The following is a 21222-nucleotide window of genomic DNA, read 5'->3' as shown; positions in this document are numbered from 1 at the left end:
CAGATATTTTCCAAGTGGTCCGATCTTGTGAAGGTTGCCAAAAACATGAAAATTTCATCACATCCCGGTCTTAGCCATGAAACCTATTCAAGCGTGTCATGTCCTTTCGATCATTGAGACTTGGATATTGTGGGAACCTTTCCAATAGCCCCAACACAAAATTAGTTCTTGTTGGTCACAGTATATTATTTCTCCAAGTGGGTGGAGGCCGAGCACTTGGCCAGAATCACAGAAGAAGAAGTGTTGAAATTCTTGTGGAAAAACATAGTGTGCCGGTTTGGACTACCAAGGAAGTTGATATCTGACAATTGTCGGTAGTTTCACGGAAGAAATTTGAGAACCTAGTGTGAAGAGATGAAGATTGTACATTCCTTTACTTTGGTTGCCTACCTACAAGCTAATGGGATAACCGAGGTCACCAACCGCACCATTATTCAACCCTTAAGATCCTGGCTACAAGGAGTCAGAAAAGATTGGGTTGAAGAAATACTATGTGTTCTATGAGCCTATCGAACTACTCCTCGGCTTGCCACTGGGAAACACCTTTCAGTTTGGTTTATGGCTTCGAGACAGTGTTACCTGCCAAGATAGGGCGAATTTCAGCCCGGGTAGAAGCCTACCTAGAAGGGAATAACAACGTTCGGGCTCAAGAGTTAGAACTTGTGGAAGAAATAAGAGAAAGGTTAACATACGAATGGAAGCCTATCGAATCCGAGTCATGCGAACCTACAACAAGCAAGTTTGACCCCGGGATTTTCAGGTTGGTGATTTTGTCTTAAAGAAAGCTAACATATCCGGAGACGTGGGAAAACTAGAAGCTCAATGGAAAAGATCTTACAGAGTAATCCAAAAAGTCAGTTCATTAGCATTATATATAGAGGATGGCGAGGGCCGATCACTCTAAAGGCCCTGGAACGCTTTTCATTTAAAGAAATATTATTCATAAATTGTAATGATCATTCAAGTATCAATGAAGTTTGTTTTGTTCGTTTTTGTACATATGGAAAATCTTACATAGGCCTGAAAGACATGAGGCCCCAACTTTCTATCTAAAGCCCTGGAGTTATGAGGCCCCGTCACTATATCTTACATAACCTCGGGAGGCATGAGGCACCAGCTTCCTATCTAAAGCTCGGGAGTTATGAGGCCCCAGCACTATATGTTACATATGCTCGGGAGCCATGAGGCCCCGACATCCTATCTAAAGCCCGAGAGTTCCAAGACCCCCACATTTTTTCTTATCTAAATCCAAAATATCGGGCCTCGTAAGAATTTGTCAGTAATACTTATCAATTGTTCAGAACTAACCTGGTTACTTTCTAAAACACTTAAATAATTTTTACAAATTTTTATGACGCGGTTATTAATCAAAGTGGTCGAACTATATCAGTCCAGCCTGAAAGGCCAGTCCACCCCTCAAAACTTAGAGAAAGTTTTATAATCCGTAAGTTTCGTGTGAAGGATCAGGTGTCTCGGGTTCGACAGTCCGAAGGACCCGGTTACTTCCGGACACTTAAAATATTTTTACTATGTTATTAATATCGGTTAATCCGATCTACTAGAAGAATCAAGTAATAAAACATAGGAAGCGAGTTTGTGGAGAAAATTTTTTCATTAAAATAGCTAAGTACACAAAATGGCTCATGGCCGGGAAATTACAAAACATATTCTATATTGTTCGGGCTCTCAGACCCTGTAGCATCGGTGTCCTTCGGTCATCTTTTTCCATCATCTTTGTTCGGAAGTGAGTTGATGGCTCGGTCGAAATCCGGAAAGTCCTCCCTATCAGCCTAAAGAAGACCAGCCTATTCAAACTACTCCTTACACTTGTTGAAGTTGGTCTGGAAGAAAGAATAAGCTTTATCTTTGTTGACCAGTTTGAACTCCTTAGACAGAAGGAAGGAAGTCCGTGATTTCTCCTCGGAGTGCTGTCGGGCCCCCAAGGTAACCACTGCCTCATTGGCCCGAGTTAAGGAAGTCTCTGTTTCTTCAGTCGCCACCCGAGCCTGAATACGGGAAGTCTCAAGTTGCTCCACCAATCTCCTTCGGGAGACCTCAGCCTCTACCTGAGTCTACCTTAGCTCCATCTGTGCCTCCTCCATCTGCTAGTGGGCTACCTCCACAACGGTTCTCATCCCAGCCTCTTCTTTCGCGTGCAATTGGCGGGATCGATCCATTTCATCCTTAATTTAGCCATGAGTCCGATGGCAACTCGGGCCTGACCTACCTCCCTTTTGGCCAGGGGAGAAACATACTCGTAAACAACCACTAGCATTTGAAGGCCATGAATAAATATAAAGTATAGAAGCCCTTTGGGATTGATCAGCATGGTCCAAAGGACCGAGATTAATAAGGGTGAAGCTAGAAGGGATGGATCCGAGAACTCGGAGGTCCTCATCAGAGTCGGATTGCAGATAATGGCTGTGGTAAAAACCAGGAAGCACCTTGCCCTTTCTCTAGACATTGGAAGGCCCAATAACCGGGGGTGAGAGTTTAGATTGTTTGGATTTTTTGAGGTTTTGGCTTAAAATTGTGACGGAAAGGACGGGGAAGGGTTTTTTGGAGCTTGCAGTAGAGCGGGGAGGAGGAGAAGCTGGGGTGGAGTCAGAGAGAATGGCTGTGGACTCACACCCAGATGAGCCACACACATTTTCTTCGGAAGTAGAAGAGGTAGAGTCAGACGTTTTGAAAAAACACAAGGAGAAAGAAAACTTACAAGGAGCAAGAAAACTTACAGGGAGTAGAGAAAATACGGTGGGTTAGTCGGAAAAACAGGAATAGCTCACTGGACAAGACCATTGCGTTTGAGAAGTTGAGATGGATGCTGATATGCAGGAAGATCAAGGTTTTTCAAAAGTGAGAAATGATGAAGGCGGTCAAATACTTATAGGGGCATGAGGATTAATCGCGGATGTTGAGCAGAGGATGAGTGAACAATCAGGATTTAACTAGGAAGTTGAACCGGGTCACCAAGAAGACAAAAAAGTCGGGTCAGGTAGGCGAAGCGACGTCTTTCATATTTTTGTTTTTTTCAATTGCTATGGTTTATATCCCGTTTCCATTAGCCCTAGCCCACCTAAAATTGAAAATGTATTAATCTTCCACCTAATTACAATCTGGCCCTTTTGGACATCGAGTAGGACTGTAACCCGACTATTTAATGAAGGAGTGGTGATGCCCCACAAAGAGCCAGGATCATCTTCAGACTCGAACATAATAAGAGATCAAGAGCCTAGGGCTACCGAGAGGAAGAACAACTTAGGTAAATATAGTGCTCTTACATAAACCATCCATGAGTATGCAGCAACTAGAGAAGCTGATTAAACCATCACATATTCAAACAAACCCAGACTCTCTGTCTAAGTCCTAACATCATAACCACTACCCGAGCACCTCGAGACAGGCCTCGATTCCGAGCCCACAGGTATGGATCACAATGCCTCTAAATCATTAATATGTCGGTCAGTGCGTGTAGGGGCGATGGACGGGAGATAGTATGGGTTGTCGGGAGTGAAAATGTCATGTGGGCGAGGCATAGGCAGTCGCTCGATCATGAGGAGTATTTGGACACTGAAAATTTTGATTTTTTTGCCACCCCTAATACCATAAACAATGCTTTGATATAACAAGGCTCCAGCAAGTCTTCATCATCTCCTGATTCATTGAATAAAATTGTTGTGTAACATTGTTGAAGCTCATTGGGATCTCATCTGTCAGCATGTCTCAGTAATTATCCAACACTTATTCCTCAAATTGACCAAATACATCAAATCTTGAAAATGAGATAATGTTTAAAAAAAGGCAATCATTATGGTTGTTAATTGTCAGTGTACCTGAGCATTTATTGTTATGTATCATTTCAGGAAAAAGTTAAAGACATGTGGCATCTTATGTTATTTTTGGTCAAGTCGTGTGTATGACCTGGATAGGGCCGTTCAAATTTGAATGCTAAAATTCTACTATCAAATGATGATTCAAGACTCAAGAAATAATCTACAATCTACAATCTTTTATCTGAGAGAATAATATCCAAGACTCGCTGTTACCTTGCTGAAGGAGATCAAGTACACAGTCAAAAGTCTTTATTAAATCTTCTAGGATCACTTGTCTACTTAAATATCACATTGTATTCAAAGAATCAATTTGATTAGTGAATAGTCTTTCGACACAAAAATTTGTCGAAATTAGTTGTGTTGATTTCTGAGAGTTCCAGTAGGCAAATGATAAGTTTTGTTGAAGTGGTTTTTTCAAATTGCCTATACTAACCAAACTCTTTCAGTATAAATCTTCTAGAAATAGAAGAATGAGAAACGTAGAAGGACTTTTGTCCAGAAAAATATATGTTGTTCTTTCATTAGCTTATTTGCTTCTTTGTATACCCAACTATCTGTAGCACTTCTGAAATAATTCTTGATTAGTTTACTGAGACCAGTCGATCTTTCTTTCGCGATTTGTTTCAAAAAGATAACCTGATGTTCTCAATCAGATTGAGATTTTCCTTGATTGTTAGTAGAGTTAAGGGCCCTAAAAGTGTAAAGAAAAAAGTTTATAATGTGTTTTTTCGCCCCTTCTAAACACATTCACCGATCCTAACAGTAAGAATAAATTAATTTTGGAGATAATTTTGTATTTGAATGGAAGAATTCGGAGGTGTGGGAGGATTTCAAATCAACAAAATATTTGAAATATATGTACTTTAAATGACTATGTTAAGACCCACTCAACTAAACTTTAAATATAGACTCTCGTGTATATATATGAGCGATTGTGTGTGAGGATTTAATCTATTAAAGTGTGTGTATCTTTCAAATGTATCCTCATACTTGGGCTTGCTCTCATTCTAGCTCATTTTTTCATGTAGACTGCTCATGCTTTGAATCCCCTTCAAAAGCTTGTATTTGATCTTCAAGATGTTGTGTTTATGTGCTCCAAGAATGATATATACGTTAGATACAAGAATATGACCGTTTGGAAAATTTCTATACTATTTCTGATATTGAAATAGTCATTTCCGCCTTGTTCATCACGTTTCCCGAGCCCAACTGATTTTGAAGTTTTTGTTCAGTTTTGCTCGTCAGCTAAACTGAACATGCTCAAGTGAAGCAAAATGATGAGGTCAGCTGAAATCAGTCTTCTTGATTTTAGTCTGCACAGAACTCGTATCTTCATTGTCATTATCAGCATTTTACACTCTGATTCAGACATTGATTTGTGAATATGATTTGTAGATCATTGTCTTAGATTCGAAACACATACTGAATCGTTTCATTTGGATAATCGAGCTGATCAGCCTGACCAATATATCACAATTGCTCATGTTCCATTGATTGTTATTTTTGTGCAATCAGTTTGATCTGACAACCATCAATTTGCCTATATAACATTCAATTTAGCCCAAATGACATGAAATAAAACTTGTCCCAAATTGATTCAATCAACTTGGTGGCTAGTCATTCATATCACTGAATTGTGAGATATCACCAAAACACTAAAGCTTGCTAGATTTTCATTGGCTAATTCGAGTTTCAGATATTTTGGTTCTTGAAATATTGAACAACGATGAATTATATCGAGTTTGGTTTTCAAATAAAGCGGAAAACGCACAAAATAATCATTCGTAGAAACCGATTAAACATTTTGTTAAGCATTTAAAAGATATAAGCAACAAAATATTATGCTTTATATTGTTCATATAACATCTCTACTGGGATGTATATTGAGAATGGGCTCGTGGCCATTGAATTTTCCACATTATATCCTCTGCAATTAATTATATTCAATTATCTAGTCGTTTCCAACGTCTACTAATTCAAAATGATGCTAATTTTTTTTTATAAAGCTCACATTTTCGAAAATAACCTTTGAATAGTTTGCATGCATGCAGTCATACTAAAATACCATTTAAAAACAATCATAAGTATTTGTCAATAAAAATATAATGAAAGCATAAACAAGTAAAAATCCTAACATCCATCAGTGAAATAAATCAGCGTATATAAAAATATTCAAATCCTCTCAAACTCATAAAATCATAAATATGCGGAAAACATGTGGTCCTCGATTCGTGCTCCCCACCAGGCATGTCTACTCAGAGTTCGGCACATCCAGTCTCCTCGATATCATGCTCACCTGCATCACGGATGCCTAGTGAGTTTAAAAACTCAACACACTTGTACCAGAAATAACAAGTACATATACATAGCACACAAAAGTGAAAAAATCATGTAATCAACATACCTTTCATGAACTTTAAAAGTGTAATGTAAACGTGTTGTATGAATTCGTAACATGTCAAAACAGCTAATCATTAATCATCATTCATCGTTCATCATTCATCATTTTTTTAGTGAATTCAGTTCATTAGTGGTGACTATCGTACATCATTCATCATTTACGATGGATCCATCATACATAGAACCGCAGTACCCGACGGCTGTTGGACATCAGTGACAGTGTTACCCATCCACTGTGCCTAGGACTCATCATCATCATTTACATATACGTCTTAAGCATTTATATATACTTCGATAGCCACAACTAATTCTCATCATTCAAAACATCATAATTTTCATCACTTATCAAAATTACGCACGTGCGTAAATTTTCTTAAAATCAAGCATGCAACGTATATTTCATAAATTCATAAAAATCGTGATCATGATGCATAAACATTTAAAAACATGATAAAATGTGCTCAGGGCGCTGCCAGGACTAAAACCTCACCCCGGGTGCAAAATGACCATTTTTCCCCTGGAAACCCAAAATGACCGTTTTACCCCTGAACTTCTAAATTTCGACCCGAAGCTTACCGAACTCCTTGAATCATCCCAAAAAAAATTTAAAATTATATCTTAGACGTAAACTCGAGCCCGTTTCAAAACATAATCGACTCATTTTAAAACTTGGACCGGAGCCCCGATTTTAACCCGAATCGACTCGAAACTTAACCAAACTTTTCCCAACTTTTTACCACACCTTATAAACATATAAAAGGCCCTAAAAACATCAAGACCAGACCAACAAACCCTTCGAACCAGCCCTGCAAGTTGCTGGAAAACAAACAACCATCGACCCTCGAAAACCCTAGCTCACCGAACCACCATAAATTCGACCCTAGCTTGAAACTGAATGGACCAGCTCCTAAGCAACCTCTCCTAGACCACCCTAGGACCCTACTGGACTCAATGACCCCATGGCCCCAGCCCCATACAGCCTACACACTGGACACGCACGCTAGGAATCGAAATCGCTCAACAAACTACCGAGCCATTCCTCGGCCTACTCCCTTCGACTTGCTATCGAACCAAGACCAGCAACTCATGGCTCCCTCATAGCCCTGTTACGGACCCAAGTGGGTCAGCTTCTTGACCAGGGTCGAGCCGTGCACTGCTGCACCTACAAAACTTTCGATTTACCCACTAGACGTGCCATGCGACCCTCAAAACACACAGCCCTTGCTACCAACCGTGAATTGCTCAAAACATAGCCCTAGACCTCCATGATCTGCACAAGACTCGGCCCCTACCATGCTACAATAGAAGCCCCTTGCACCAAAACAATCAGAACGTGAGATGCATTCAAAACCGTGAGCATGCAACCAAAAATAATGAAATTTCATGTCAAACCTTCAACAAAACGTTCACCCATGCTAGATCGAGAGATTTCCATGCACTTACACACATTTTTACATAATAATGGCATGAATGATACAAAAAAAAAAGGAATACATGCGTGCCTTGATGTGCTAAGCTCGAAAACCTAAGAGATTTGCGCGTCGGGGAGGCACCGGAAGAGCGGGGATGAAATTTTCTTGAAGAAAAATGGATGAGCCGATTTTTCTCTCCTAAATGCTGCTGGAAACGAAGGTGGAGGCTGAAGAATAGAGGGGAGGGGCGGCCGCTTGCTTGCTTTAGGTTTAGGGTTTGCAAAATAGGTTTAGGTTCCAATTAAAATGCACTAATGGGCCCTAGAAAATTTTTAAAAGGGTTTTGAGCCGTTAAGCTTAAAAATAGGAACATCAAGCCCAAACACACTCCCGAAAAATATTTCATTTTGGTAAGTTTTTTAAATATCGCCCAAGCCCTCAAAAAGTCATCTGAATCGTTAAAATTTGTGTACCGGTAAAAAATATGCTTTGACGGGTAAAAATACCCAGCAAAGCCCATTTTGAAAAATGCATTTAAAACACCTTATATTAATTTAAAAAATTAAACATGTAATTAAAATAATTTTCCTGATAATTCCCCGGTCTCCGCTCCTCGATCGAGCGCGAAATGCATCTAGAAACCCTAATGCATGAACTTTTAAAAATGTCATGAAATAAATCCCATCATGCAATAATTATGCATAAAAATAATTAAACACATAATTTAAATAAACCATAGATTGCATGCATTCAGGTTACGTAAATTTAAATTCCTGGACCTTACATTCCCTCATGATATTTGTACCATGCTATAAAATAATGTTGTCTTGCTAAAAAAAACCAGATATCTCTTCATGTGTTTCGTGTCAAAATACCTCGTCTTCAGTCAGATTCTGATTTTGTTCTATCAGATTCTTTCTAACTTAAAACTTCTTCTTCTTCATATGTATTTTCTTATGAGGCAATATTCTCAAACTGGTATACTTGAACAAGATCTTGATAATAAATTGTTTCTTCAATGTCCGGGGATGGATCATTGCGTTTTATTCCTCTTCTATCATTTTCTAGACAATTGGTCGAAATGTGACCTCTTGCTCCTCATGTACAACAATTACAATCTTTAAAACTTTCATTAGCGCGGGTGTGAGCTCTTATGAAAGTTTTTTTTGTAGGCGTTCTTCTCGTGCTTTGAGATGTGCTCGATACTTGGGATGACATCCTACTTCTTGATGGTTCACTCTTTTGCCCAGATTTATAAGATCTGGGTTTTTGTCTATAACATACTCTTCTTGGTTTCCAAGAACCACTTTCACTTCTTCCACTTATGGCATATGGATGAGATCTAAAGCTCTTCTTTTTCTCCCTTTGTAGCTTACTTTCAATGATTGTTGGAAGATTATTTTCTTTACAACATAAAAGAGTATGTTTATTAATACCCTTTAATCGTTTGTAATTCTTTTGTAATGTTGTCATATTACACAATTCTACCAATTTTCTTTTGAGAAAAGAGGCTCTTTGTGCCAAGTATATTTCTTTTTTCTCTTTGTCTTGATTGTTAAAATAGTCTACCCGTATACATTATGCTTTAAATAAGGTAGCTATTCTTCCGACTATCTAACAGAGAGATTTTCCGGCTAGGACTGATTCTTTAATTTCTATCGATGTTATCTCTCATGCAATTTTAACTGATATCATAAGACTTATTTCTAAAAGTTATATGAATCTTTCTCTATTGAGATCAAGTACTCTTGCTGCGATTCTCATAGCCGACGTTCAATCATCTATGAGATTTTCTCTGTTTTTCAAGTCTAGTATATCAAGGTTAAGTATAATCCCATAAGAATTTAAAGGTTCCAAAACAGATTTCCCATAAGGCGTTTGGTGCAAAATAATTTGTCTTATCTTTGATCTTGTTCTCGCTGGGTGTGCTTCTCCTGCAATATGAAAATCTGTTTGAGGTCCTCTCATATTTGTATTATAAGATCCCACGCTTTTCCTTGATGGTTCATGAAAAGATGACCATGTTATTGCAGTGGTTCACCCCCAGTTGTGTTCATCTTAAGATCTACGACCCTGAGATTTGCAAAAGATTCTGCAAGGTCTTGGAAATCATCGAGACAAATCTTTTCTAAAATTGTTATCAGATTATTTTTTTTTCTGAGAGATTTTTAATTAGATTGATAATTTATTTTCGTCGATTAAAGGTTTTGACATTACATTGGTCGTCCCTCTTTGATGTAATAAAGTTTAAGTATCAAATGATGGTGATAACCTTCCTACCCAAAACCTTTTACTAGAATTTGCTTGTTGTTTTAGAATTTGAATTTTTGTTTGAATATCTTTATTGTTACAAGAATTTCTTCTTGTTTTTCAATGATTTTTTTTACTTTTTGCTTTGGCCCGGGGCCTCGTAACTTTAAAATGTGTGACAAGGGGTTGCTACACGTTTATTCAAATGTCCAGTATCTCTCTCGTGGTTTGGCGATGTGAGATTTCATCTAAGGGCCTAACACAAACATGATATGAGAAACATGAGTGCAGACAAAAAACATAAAAATCTACCATTTTTTATTGAGATTTTGGAATATAGATAAATACCCACCGGATGAAAGATGGAAGCCCTCGGTGGCGTTTAAAATGCCTAAGCCGTGTATTTGCCCAGCATTTGATTAATGTTTAATTAATTAATAATAAATGAATAATTAATGATCGGTGATTGATTATCTTTTATATCATTTTAATTCCTTCCTCATCCATTTATTCATTACTCTTAGTCATTATTATGAATAATAATAAATGCAATGCCACATAAACACCATTTGACCGCTGCAATTTATTTAAAATTGAATATATATCTATGGGCATCAAATATCTTTGGGTATGATTGGAATCTAACTAATCTTCTAAAGGCCAGTTTGGCTAGGTGGATAAAAGATAGATTAATAATCAATCATTCATCATCATTCGTTTGGTTGGAATATTATATGTTCTTAGTTATCCTATTGGCCCTCATTTGGGCCCGCACTGTACTGACAAAGTGTTTGATGTCTTATCACTCTTTGGAGGTGTGATTCTTTGTGCATGTTTATGATTAGAATAGTTTATTACCATTATAACCTGACGTAATTGTTTATAGTTTTTCAACAACTCGTTAATTTTTGAGATAAAATGTGAAATTAAGGTTGAAAGGAAAAAATTATAAATTAATTACAAAAGAAAATGGTTTTCAAAATACTAAAAATAGATATTTTTTAAGCTTAAAAAATAGATATTTTACTTCACAGTATATCACAAAATGTACACATTTTTAAAAAGGTTTAATAATAAAACAGTAAGAAAAAATAATAACATATTAAGAATTACAATAATACTAATAAAAATAATATATACGTGATAAGAATAGTAATAAATAATAATAATTTAATAACTATCACGTTATTTTAAGAATATATATTTAATTAACACTTGGGGCATTTTGGTCATTACAATAAAATTTACAAAATTAATCCATCATTTTAAAATCATACCAAACACCATGTTATTTATCCCACCATACTATTAATCCATAACTCTCATTTTTTAATCACTCTAATTATTAATCATTTACTTATCCCATCACACATACCAAACGGAGCCTAAGCGTACAAAAGTAATTACAGAATTCGAATTTTTATTCATATAGCAAAACCGTTGCTGCTAGCGACGGTTTTTTAAAACCTGTCGCTGTATTAGCGACAAATTGAGTAACAACGACGGTTTATCATAACACCGTCGCTCTTATCGACGGTATTTTGCTACCGTCGTCAATAGCAACGGTTATGGATAACCGTCGCAGATATCGGCGACAGTATGCCTTAAACCGTCGCCAAATGTCTAAATATTTCGCCTTGCGCGAACATTTTCCTTAGCAATTTTCGCCTTTCTTATGTGGTAGTAGCGGAAACTCTCAATTTTTTTGCAGTTTCGTTTTTGTACTTTGTACTAACATTTTTTCATATTAATTTTATAGATTTGCTCGTCGGTGTGATCTTCCAACATTACGTGGATCTGCATATCTTCGCGCACGTCAAGTTTTTAAATCGTTTTCTTTACAGAAAATTTAATATTTAATTTTAATTTTTGCGTATTAGTTTATTTATAAATTTTAACGTAGTATTTTATTTATGAATTTTAGCGTAGTAGATTATTTATTTTGTAAATAATGCATGAGTTTTTTTTATTAGATAATTAAGTTAATGTTATTTTTGTAGATACTTATTTAACTTTTCATTTTATAGTTTTTGATAATAGATTTTAAATAAATTAATATTTAAACACTTGTAGGCTTCAATGGATAACACAATAGACGTTGGATGTTCTACTACTTAAACATTTAATTAGACAACAATAATAATATTGTATATTTGAAATACCAATATTTGTGTACCATTACATAATCGATCAATAAAAGCAACAAATATAAAGATATTTTTTTAAATTTTTAACATTTTAAGAAGTTTGAACAAAATTGTTTTATATAAAATTTAAAATAAATTTATATTTTGATTTTGAGATTTAAGACAATTTACCCCAACTTCTACTTCACTTTTTTTTAAAAAAATAAAAAACTTATATACTAAATCGCCTGTCACCTCCCCTCCTGCAACTTCATTGTGACACATTCCAAGTCCTAAAACCCTAACCCCCAAAGTAAAACAAAATTAATTTTATATATTGAATCAGGCCCCAATCACTATTCAATCGACTGAGAAGAAAAATAATGGCGTTTAGATCACGAGAAATGATGAAGAAAATCGTGAAGAAAATTGGCGGTGAGAATAATTTAGCTCCGGGCGTGAAAGAGCAATTGAAAAAATCTGTACCAGCTAGCAAAGTTGTGATGGGCCGGGCTCACAGAGGGATTTTTGCCCATCGACATATCCAATTCGGCAACCGTGTCAGTGAAGACGGTGGCAACAAGTAAGTTTTATAATATTTCTTGGTTTGTGTGAGTGTGGCGTTTCTTATTTTGTTATGTATTAAGAAATGCGATGAGAGGCTTAGATGAATAAATAGTGTGGGAGTCTGATGAAATTTGAGAGTGGATGCGATTTAGTGGTACTAATGTTATTATACTGGCTGAATTTGCATCGAATAGTGATTGACTGACTATGCGCCGTGCCAAAAAAATGTGCCGAAGCTGGCAGTAGCTCCAAGCCTTGCATAACATATAAAATGTTAAGCTTGTCTTACTTGGAAGAATGAACCTATAATAGCTTTAAGTCGTAGTAGAAACAATTGAAATGGGTATGTTCGCGGTTACTTGTGATGTATCTTTAGGTTGGACTTACATATCCTTGAGGGGGCCGAAATATTAACAGCTCAGGTTCGTTCTTGGTGTACGTGTCAGAGAGATATACTTAAATTTACTGTCTCGTTAGTTGGATAATACTTGTGTCTTTTTACAGCACTCTCGATTATCTTGTTGAATTTACCTTATCATACTTCTCGATGTGGTGATGTTACCAGGAGTAGGAGGACGTGGAAGCCCAATGTGCAAGAGAAGCGGCTCTTCAGCTACATCCTGGATCGTCATATTCGTGTCAAGGTATCCACTCATGCATTGCGCTGCATAGACAAGGCTGGTGGGATTGATGAGTACTTGCTGAAGACACCGTACCACAAGATGGACACGGAAATGGGCCTTTACTGGAAAACTAAGATTCAGAAGATGTATGAAGATCTCGGGGAGATGGAGCTAGTTTTCTTTTCTCCAGAGGACGAGGCCAACATTGAACAACAGTTCAAGGAACTGAAATTAGAGGAGCGTGCAACACGTAGAGAAGCAAGGAGAAAGATGTATGGTTGGGCTGCAAAAGAAGAGCAAACAAATGACAAATCAGATTTTGGTGATACTAGTGAAGAGGCTTCAAAAAGCAACGAAGGAAGCTTGCATGCTGACTTTCATGAACGGATGATAGCCAATGCTTAAATGTGCATTTGGTATGTAAGTTCAAATGTTCTTGGCTTAACTACAGAAATCTGGCTAACTATCAGCTTGATCTCTATTTAAGCCTTTTGTCGTGCATTGTTACTGCTTATGCTGTTATGATTTTGGTGCTTTATCCTTATTCTTTTATATTTTGTGATGGAATTTCTCATAATACTACTTCCGGTCATGCTGGAATGGGTTTAAGGCAACAAGCAATTGTGGTTCTTATTTTCATTGCATACCTTAAATGTATGGGAGGTGTTGGAAGGGGATTCATAAAAATTTAAATGTGTTGACCATATACAGTTGGATTCTTTGAGGCTAAAAGTAGAGTTCTGATTGATGGTTTACTGTTTTTTGAAGGTTTTGGCTTTGATCAAGAATGCCAACATGATTAAGGTTGTTTTTTCGAACATGAGCTAGAGTCTACATGTAAAATGTCATGTGAGAGTTGCTGGCTCGTGCATTTCTATTTTTGGGATGCAATAAAAAATTAAATGGCCTGATATTGCCTTAAGTTATTGGTTTGCCTCTTTGTTGTGATATTGTTTTGGTGACTCTCATGGGCATTAATTTCTTTTTGGCTGCTGTTTTAAATCATGTGATTGTTTATTTAACTGAGTTTTTGGTGCTGTAGCATACAATATCTTACTCATTCAACTTTATCTCAAGCATTGTATATGCAACTCACAAGATACTATCTCATCTTTTGCTGCAGCTGTGAAGAATAATTTTGCAAACATTTTTTTGATTTTTATCATGAAAAATCTGATCTTGATGTTGAAGTGGCTTTATTGCTTTATTTTTCCTTCTTCACTTGCGCAAAATCGGTTGAAATTGTAGGTATGGTAGCTGCTTCATTTAAAAACTTTGGTAAAAGCAAAGAGCAAAAATAAAACCATCGTCTAGCATTCAGTGTGTGATATTGTTTCTTAAGAATGTTGGACTCCCAACAAGCGAATTGTTTAAAGTGTTTGAAAGCTGGTGAACGGTGAAAAGCTTAAAGGTTTCAAATGTAGTGCCTAGTGCAAAGTCGAACATCACTTACCTATACCCCTTCTTTGATGGCGTTGTGTATGTAAAATAAATCGTCACATTGTTCCATCTCTTCGTTCTATAACGAGTTCTTCTGCCCTGATTAGTACGAAATCATGGTGGGGATTGCTTATTAATTTATTGCCCACGGCTTGGCTTCACCATGATTTGAGAACGTGAAGGGGAACAGGTCCTTGGAATTATCGGTGGACATGATCCATGATCAATTGACTTAGTCTTCTTTTGCTGCCCGATTAAGGCCATGGGCCCGGGCTTATACAAGTTGGTAGCGGTCTAATAGGTTTCCTGGGTTGATGCCTGTCCTTGGCTGGTTTAAACAGATACTATTTTTATACTTGGGTAGCTTCCACCCGGTCTTCTCTTGGCTTCCACCCGGCTTCTCTTGGTTTCTTGGGACCAACTCTGAATTGGCCCTAGTTTTATCCTTCTTTTTTCGCACGGGTCCATAGGATGACATGAGCACTTTCCGAGGCATCAACATCAAGTACTAATAAGTCAACCAGCTGCATTGCCGCCAAATATGAAATCACCAAAAATAAAATATTATTAAATCCCCAAATAACGAAAACTTATCATTTCAATTATCCCACTCGCTAAATCCAATTACCACCTCTATAACATCAACATAGGAAAAAAACTCACAAATAAATTATTTTAATAATTAAATGTGTATTTAGTTTCTCTGAGATTTTTTTTTTAGCTCCTGACTAACAAAAAAAATTGCAGTCTCATGGCCCTCACGTTTTTTTGGATGAAATTCGATACAAATCATTGAAAACATGGAACAAATATATGATATTTCAAATCTAAATGTTTTGGATCTGATACTAAATATGATTTTTGACTGTCCAAACATGTTTAATAAATTTTGATATTAATGATACGTCTTTTTTATGAAAATTCGTTACAAAACTTTGAGAATCTAATATTAATATATGATATTTAAGTATTAAATACTTTTGATCTATCACTGTTAATGATTTTTGAGTACTTAAATATGAATAATAAATTTTTGTATTATTGATATGTGTTTTTTAATGAAAATTGATATAAAATATTAAAAATGTTATAGTTATATATATATATATATATATATATATATAATACATCTAATTTGAAGCACTCACAGCTAGAGATAAGAAGTGTGTTCTTTCCTTCCTTCCTTCTTATGCTTTGTATATATATATTAATTTGTGTATATATATATATATATATATTAGCAAAAGCTTTGCCTATATATATATTAATTTGTATATATATATATATATTAGCATAAGAAAGAAGAATGTATATATATATTAATTTGTATATTATATATATTAGCATAAGCTTTGTATATATATATATATATATATTAATTTGTATATATATTACACGGTCCAGCCAACTTGTGATATTGTCCGCTTTGGCCCGAGACCTCACGGCTTTAAAACGCGTCACATGGGGTTGCTACACGCTCATTTAAATGTCCAACATCTCTCCCGTAGTTTAGCGATATGGGATTCCGCCTAAGGGCCTTCACCCCCCTTTCGGGACTCAACGTCCTCGCTGAGGTTTGCCCCAACATCCCAAACTCACGCGGAGTCGTTCTGATACCAAATGTCACGGCCGAGCCAACTAGTGATATTGTCTGCTTTGGCCCGAGGCCACACGATTTTAAAACGCGTCACGAGGAGTTGCTACACGCTCATTTAAATGTCCAGCATCTCTTCCGTGCTTTAGCGATATAGGATTTCGCCTAAGGGCCTTCTCTTATGCTTTGTATATATATATTAATTTGTATATATATATATATATATATATTAGCATAAGAAGGAAGGATGTATATATATATTAATTTGTATATATATATATATATTAGCGTAAGAAGGAAGGAAGGAAGGAAAGAACACACTTCTGATCTGAGTGCTTCAAATTAGATGTATTAGTCATAATAAATATGGCAATGGAAGGAAGATCAGCACTGACGTTGGAGAGAAGGTCGCTGGAGCCGCTTCTGTACCGGCATCATTCGAGGGAAGGAGAAATCAAGAACTTGGCGTCTATTTCCAGCAGCCTTTTGCCGGCTTTTGGGACGGTTGTTGGAGAGGGCTCTCTTATATATATGTATGTATATGTATATATATGTGTGTGCGGGTGTGTGTTATATATAAGATTTCAGGTGTACGTGTATTTTTTATCTTGTTTCAGTTCTTCTGTTTTCTGAGTTCTTAGCATGCCTCGCTGTGGTTAGTTCTATTGTATTAACCTTTGTTTCCTAAGATTATTTTCGTTCTTACAAGGATTTATTAAATATTAAATAATTACAGGGACGTGTGACACTAATGAATTAGTTAATATAAGCTAGGAAATCGATTTTGGTCTTTAAATATTTTGTTATACTGACCATACTTGAAAATATTGTGATTAATTAGATTATGATCTTGGATACAATTCTGAAATTCGTTGTTGAATAACTCACATTTAATTTCTTTAAAAGGCTGCCAAAATTTTACTTATTATTTATGGTCTTTTTCGGTGCTCAAATTCTTATGAGATCGTCTCACTTGTCAATTTTGTAAAATAAATCTCTAACCCAATTCAATTCATGAAAAAATTATTATCTATTAAAAATATTATTTAAATATTAATCTAATCAATAAGTAATTATTGAGCAGTAAAATAATTAAATATTTGATCATTAATAATCAAGAATTCATTTAAGTTTAATTTGGGGCCAAAATCTTCGATCGAGTATGTAGCCGTACATGAAAGATCTTAATTTATTTAATAATAATTAGAGATTGTTTCATAATATAAATTTAATTCTTTAAAAAAAATCTTTGAATGCTGTGATATGAAAATCATTTTGCTGACTAAAAAGTTTGTTTCACAATATATAATATATTGTCGGCAATAAATATTTTTGCATGCATGTATACCACAATTGTGCCTACTTTTTCTGAGCTGGAAACTTTAAATTATTACATTAATTTATAATTTTCCTAATCGTATTTTAATCGTGAAATTGTTTTTACTTCGTTCGATAATTATCATATGCTGTTCAGTAATATATTATTAAACCTTGTAATTTTGACTTCATCCGTTTATGGACAGTAACCTTAGAATTTGGCAACCAGTTAAATCACCGTTTTAGTCACCATTTATGCTTATCAACGACAATAAAATCGTTATATTACTTCAGTTTAATTAAATAATACGTATGACATCGTCAAACTGACGAGTACTTATGAAATGTTTGTTGGCATGGGGCGTATTTTGTTTAACATAAATTGTAAAAGATATAAGAGAGTTGCGTGTATCAGATTTAAATATTGTCCCAAATGTTATTACTTCTAGTGACAACACGCAACGGAATTAATTAACACACAATTCAATTACTTAAATTAAGGGATTAATTATGCACAAGTACAAGGATGTCTCGGGGCAAAATGATCGCTAGACAACCAATTACAGTTTACAAAAACCAATGATTTTAAGGAAAATCAATTATATCCAAAAAAGCCCTCTAACTTGCTTCAGGCTAGAGCTGGACTAGATACTGCAAACTGATATGTATAACTATGTATCCCCTTTATCATGTGCCATGACAAGACAAAAGACGCACCGAACGGCCGCGTTTATAAGGTTGTAAGCCGTGTTGTTTGACATGTGACATTGTTTGCTGTACACTCTGCGGGTTGCTTCTACTTCTGGCTGGCGTTACATTATCATATTTTTAGATAATACTTGGATAGGAGCTCAAGTTCCCGGTTTTGAGGAGAAAAGTGTGTGGTTAGGATATACGTATTCGATGTATTGGTCGATTGTAACTCTCACAACAACTGGATATGGAGACCTGCACGCTGAGAATACCGGGGAGAAGGTTTTCTCCATCTTCTACATGTTTTTCAACATCGGTCTAAGCCTCTTATTTGATTGGAAACATGACCAATCTTGTTGTCCATAGCTCGGTTCGAACATTTGCCATGGTAAATGATCATAGCAAAGCAATGCATTTGCTGATGTTAACTTTTAGAGCCAGAGAACATACATCAAAAGAAAAGAAAGAAAGAGTTCACAGCTGCACTTGGAAGGGAAAAATGAACTCTATTCGTGGTGTTTAAAAACTACCAGATTACATAGCTTTTATACAAAAAAGGCTTAACAGAAAGAACATAAAAATAGGAAACCAAATCATAAAGATACGCTAAACAAAACAGAAGAATAACAAGAAACAGAGAAAAAATAGTGTGGGTTGTTTCCGCCTTTCACTCGATCGGGATTTGGACTATCTTCGCTTGATCTTATCTGGATTATCTGCTCACAGCTGATTCATATACTCTTCAAACTTGGACAATAATTTTTTTTTCCTCTGTTGCTTTTGAAGAGGGATGCCATCCACGAGATCCTACGGTATGCTAGCAAGAATCTCCTTCCGCAGGGTTTAAAGGAACAAATGCTAGCACACGTGACCCTCAAATTCATGACTGCGGAACTACAGGAAGAAGAAGTACTCGAAGACTTGCCTAAGGCAATAAGATCTAGCATTGTTCAGCATCTCTTTCGTAGGACAGTACTAGAAAACAGCTACCTTTTCAAAGGAGCTTCTGAAGACTTCATTGTCCAATTGATAATCCATTCTAACTTTCTATAACCGATCTTTTTTTTGTAAAAATGAAGCATTTCTGAGATATGCCACCATCAAATACCAAGAATGTATCAGATAAACTTTCTGTAACCGATCTTTTTTGTAAAAATAGAATGTGTACCACATGAAACCAAAAAGTAAAGCGGACACAGCAAATAAGTAATCAAAATACATTTGAGGGTAGGAAGGTCTAGTTTTCATGAAAATATCTATGAGGTTCAACCCAGTATAGTTTACAAAAAGAACATATTCCACCATGTTTCTATCGCTGAACATAAGTAGAAAGTGATAATCAGTTCATTTTCAGGCCATGACACCAGCTGAGGAACATCAAAATCGTGAAGCACGAAGCCAAGAAGCAAACGGTAAGATCCCATCTGCTTGATGTTTTAGCATAGGATATTCCACATCTTGTATTCACTGTGATAGTACAATAATGTATTATTTCAGAGTACAAAACTCACATGACTTTATAATAATTCAGTTAGCTTCGCTAGTTACAGTTGGATCTGGGTTTTCTACACGCCCAAACGCAACGGAAGTTTTAAAAATTTTATTTTTATTTTGACAATCAAAATATGTTTTGCTTTGGGCGCTCGTATGATTTTATCATGAATAACATTCATAGGGCGTTTAATAATTTTATATCTTTGGTGATTAAATCACTTGACACCCACTGATCCGGTACTGACGGATCTAGCTCTTGATGAATCCCTACGAACTTTCTTCAAGAGACTCCTTTAATTTCTTTTCTTCTAATCAGGTCCACGACTGGATGATCTATTCCTATTCCAATTTGCACTAGAAAATTGGGAGAAGTTTTGCGTTGGAGATCAAGGTTTGAGAGACGGCTCAACCTTTTTTCCTATAAGGAGGTGTCCGAAATTTTTAGGAAGAGAAGAGAGTGATTTTCGAAAATCACCATGGAGAGGGAGGCTAGGGTTTTTAAAAAATTGTGAATGAATTGTGTTTAACCCTAAGCTAATACACATATATATAAGCATAAGGCCCATTAATTAAATTAAATACTTAATGGGCTTAATCAATTAATTATTCTAGTCCAACTAGTTTAATTAATTAATTAATCTTTTAAAGTCCAATTAAGAACCTTAATAATATGTATGTTGGTCTTATACTCCTACAAGCTCATTATACATATACACATTACATTTAATTTAAATCCCTTATAAATTCAACATTTGAATTTAATATTTAAATATAAATTCAACTCCTTGAATTTATCACCTCCAAAATTTAATATTTAATAAACTCAACTTTTGAGTTTAATAAATTAAATCCACAAATTTTATAAATTCAACTCCTTGAATTTATTCTTTCCAAATTTCATAAATTCAACTTCTTGAATTTACTATCTCATAAATTCAACTCCTTGAATTTATTTTCTCAAAATTTAATTATCATAAATTCAACTCCTTGAATTTACTATATCATAATATAAATTCAACTCCTTGAATTTATTCTCTCAACGGGAACAAACAATCCAGTGCTTGTGTGACCCTCAATGGTTCAGGGATACAGCTAGCCGTGGGTTCACAACTCTTTGTGATTCAGAATAATATTTATTCTTATTCAGGCTTACCTTAGTTAGCCTCATTCTTTTCATCAACACCTTGATTAAGAATGTCAGAACTCATTTCTGATTGCACCCATCGGATCATGGTAAGAGCGTCTAGTAGCATCGCCTCATGATCCCCTAGGTATCACTGATAGTGCCTGCAAAAACAAGTCGATTATGATTAACGTACAGTACGGTCCGTTCATCTCATATATCCCGATCGAATCTGCGACCATTGGTTCATCGAGGGTTGCATATTAATTCGATAACTATGTGATAACTATAATAGTGGCATCGCGTGTACTATTTGATAACTCCTTCTCTAACGTACATCTCATACTCTG

General features: G+C 35.7%; 1 protein-coding gene and 1 long non-coding RNA gene across 6 annotated transcripts; one reads left to right on the top strand and one right to left on the bottom strand.

Moving 5' to 3' along the window:
• Nucleotides 1-5918: 5918 nt before the first annotated feature.
• LOC142541530 (uncharacterized) lies at nt 5919-7895 on the bottom strand. The gene is made up of 2 exons (XR_012819369.1): nt 7736-7895; nt 5919-6129 (listed from the first exon to the last, which is right to left on the bottom strand). It is a non-coding gene; the product is annotated as an uncharacterized LOC142541530 (long non-coding RNA).
• Nucleotides 7896-11616: 3721 nt separating this feature from the next.
• On the top strand, nt 11617-14788 carry LOC142543039 (uncharacterized). Of its 5 annotated transcripts, none has more exons than XM_075650010.1 (3): nt 11617-11715; nt 12368-12604; nt 13154-13850. In XM_075650010.1, the coding sequence occupies exons 2-3, from the start codon at nt 12405-12407 to the stop codon at nt 13614-13616; spliced, it is 663 nt and encodes a 220-aa protein (XP_075506125.1). In that variant the 5' UTR covers nt 11617-11715; nt 12368-12404; the 3' UTR covers nt 13617-13850. The 5 variants fall into 5 exon arrangements, with proteins under 5 accessions (XP_075506125.1, XP_075506129.1, XP_075506128.1 ...); XM_075650014.1 differs by lacking the exon at nt 11617-11715 and adding an exon at nt 14460-14788 and having other exon boundaries at nt 12164-12604; nt 13154-13627; XM_075650013.1 differs by lacking the exon at nt 11617-11715 and adding an exon at nt 14335-14349 and having other exon boundaries at nt 12164-12604; nt 13154-13627.
• Nucleotides 14789-21222: the final 6434 nt, after the last annotated feature.

Source organism: Primulina tabacum, chromosome 4, assembly GCF_025594145.1.
Source record: "Primulina tabacum isolate GXHZ01 chromosome 4, ASM2559414v2, whole genome shotgun sequence".
NCBI classification, from domain to species: domain Eukaryota; kingdom Viridiplantae; phylum Streptophyta; class Magnoliopsida; order Lamiales; family Gesneriaceae; genus Primulina; species Primulina tabacum.
Note: the sequence above shows the minus strand (reverse complement) of the source record. Positions and strands in the feature narration are given on the sequence as shown.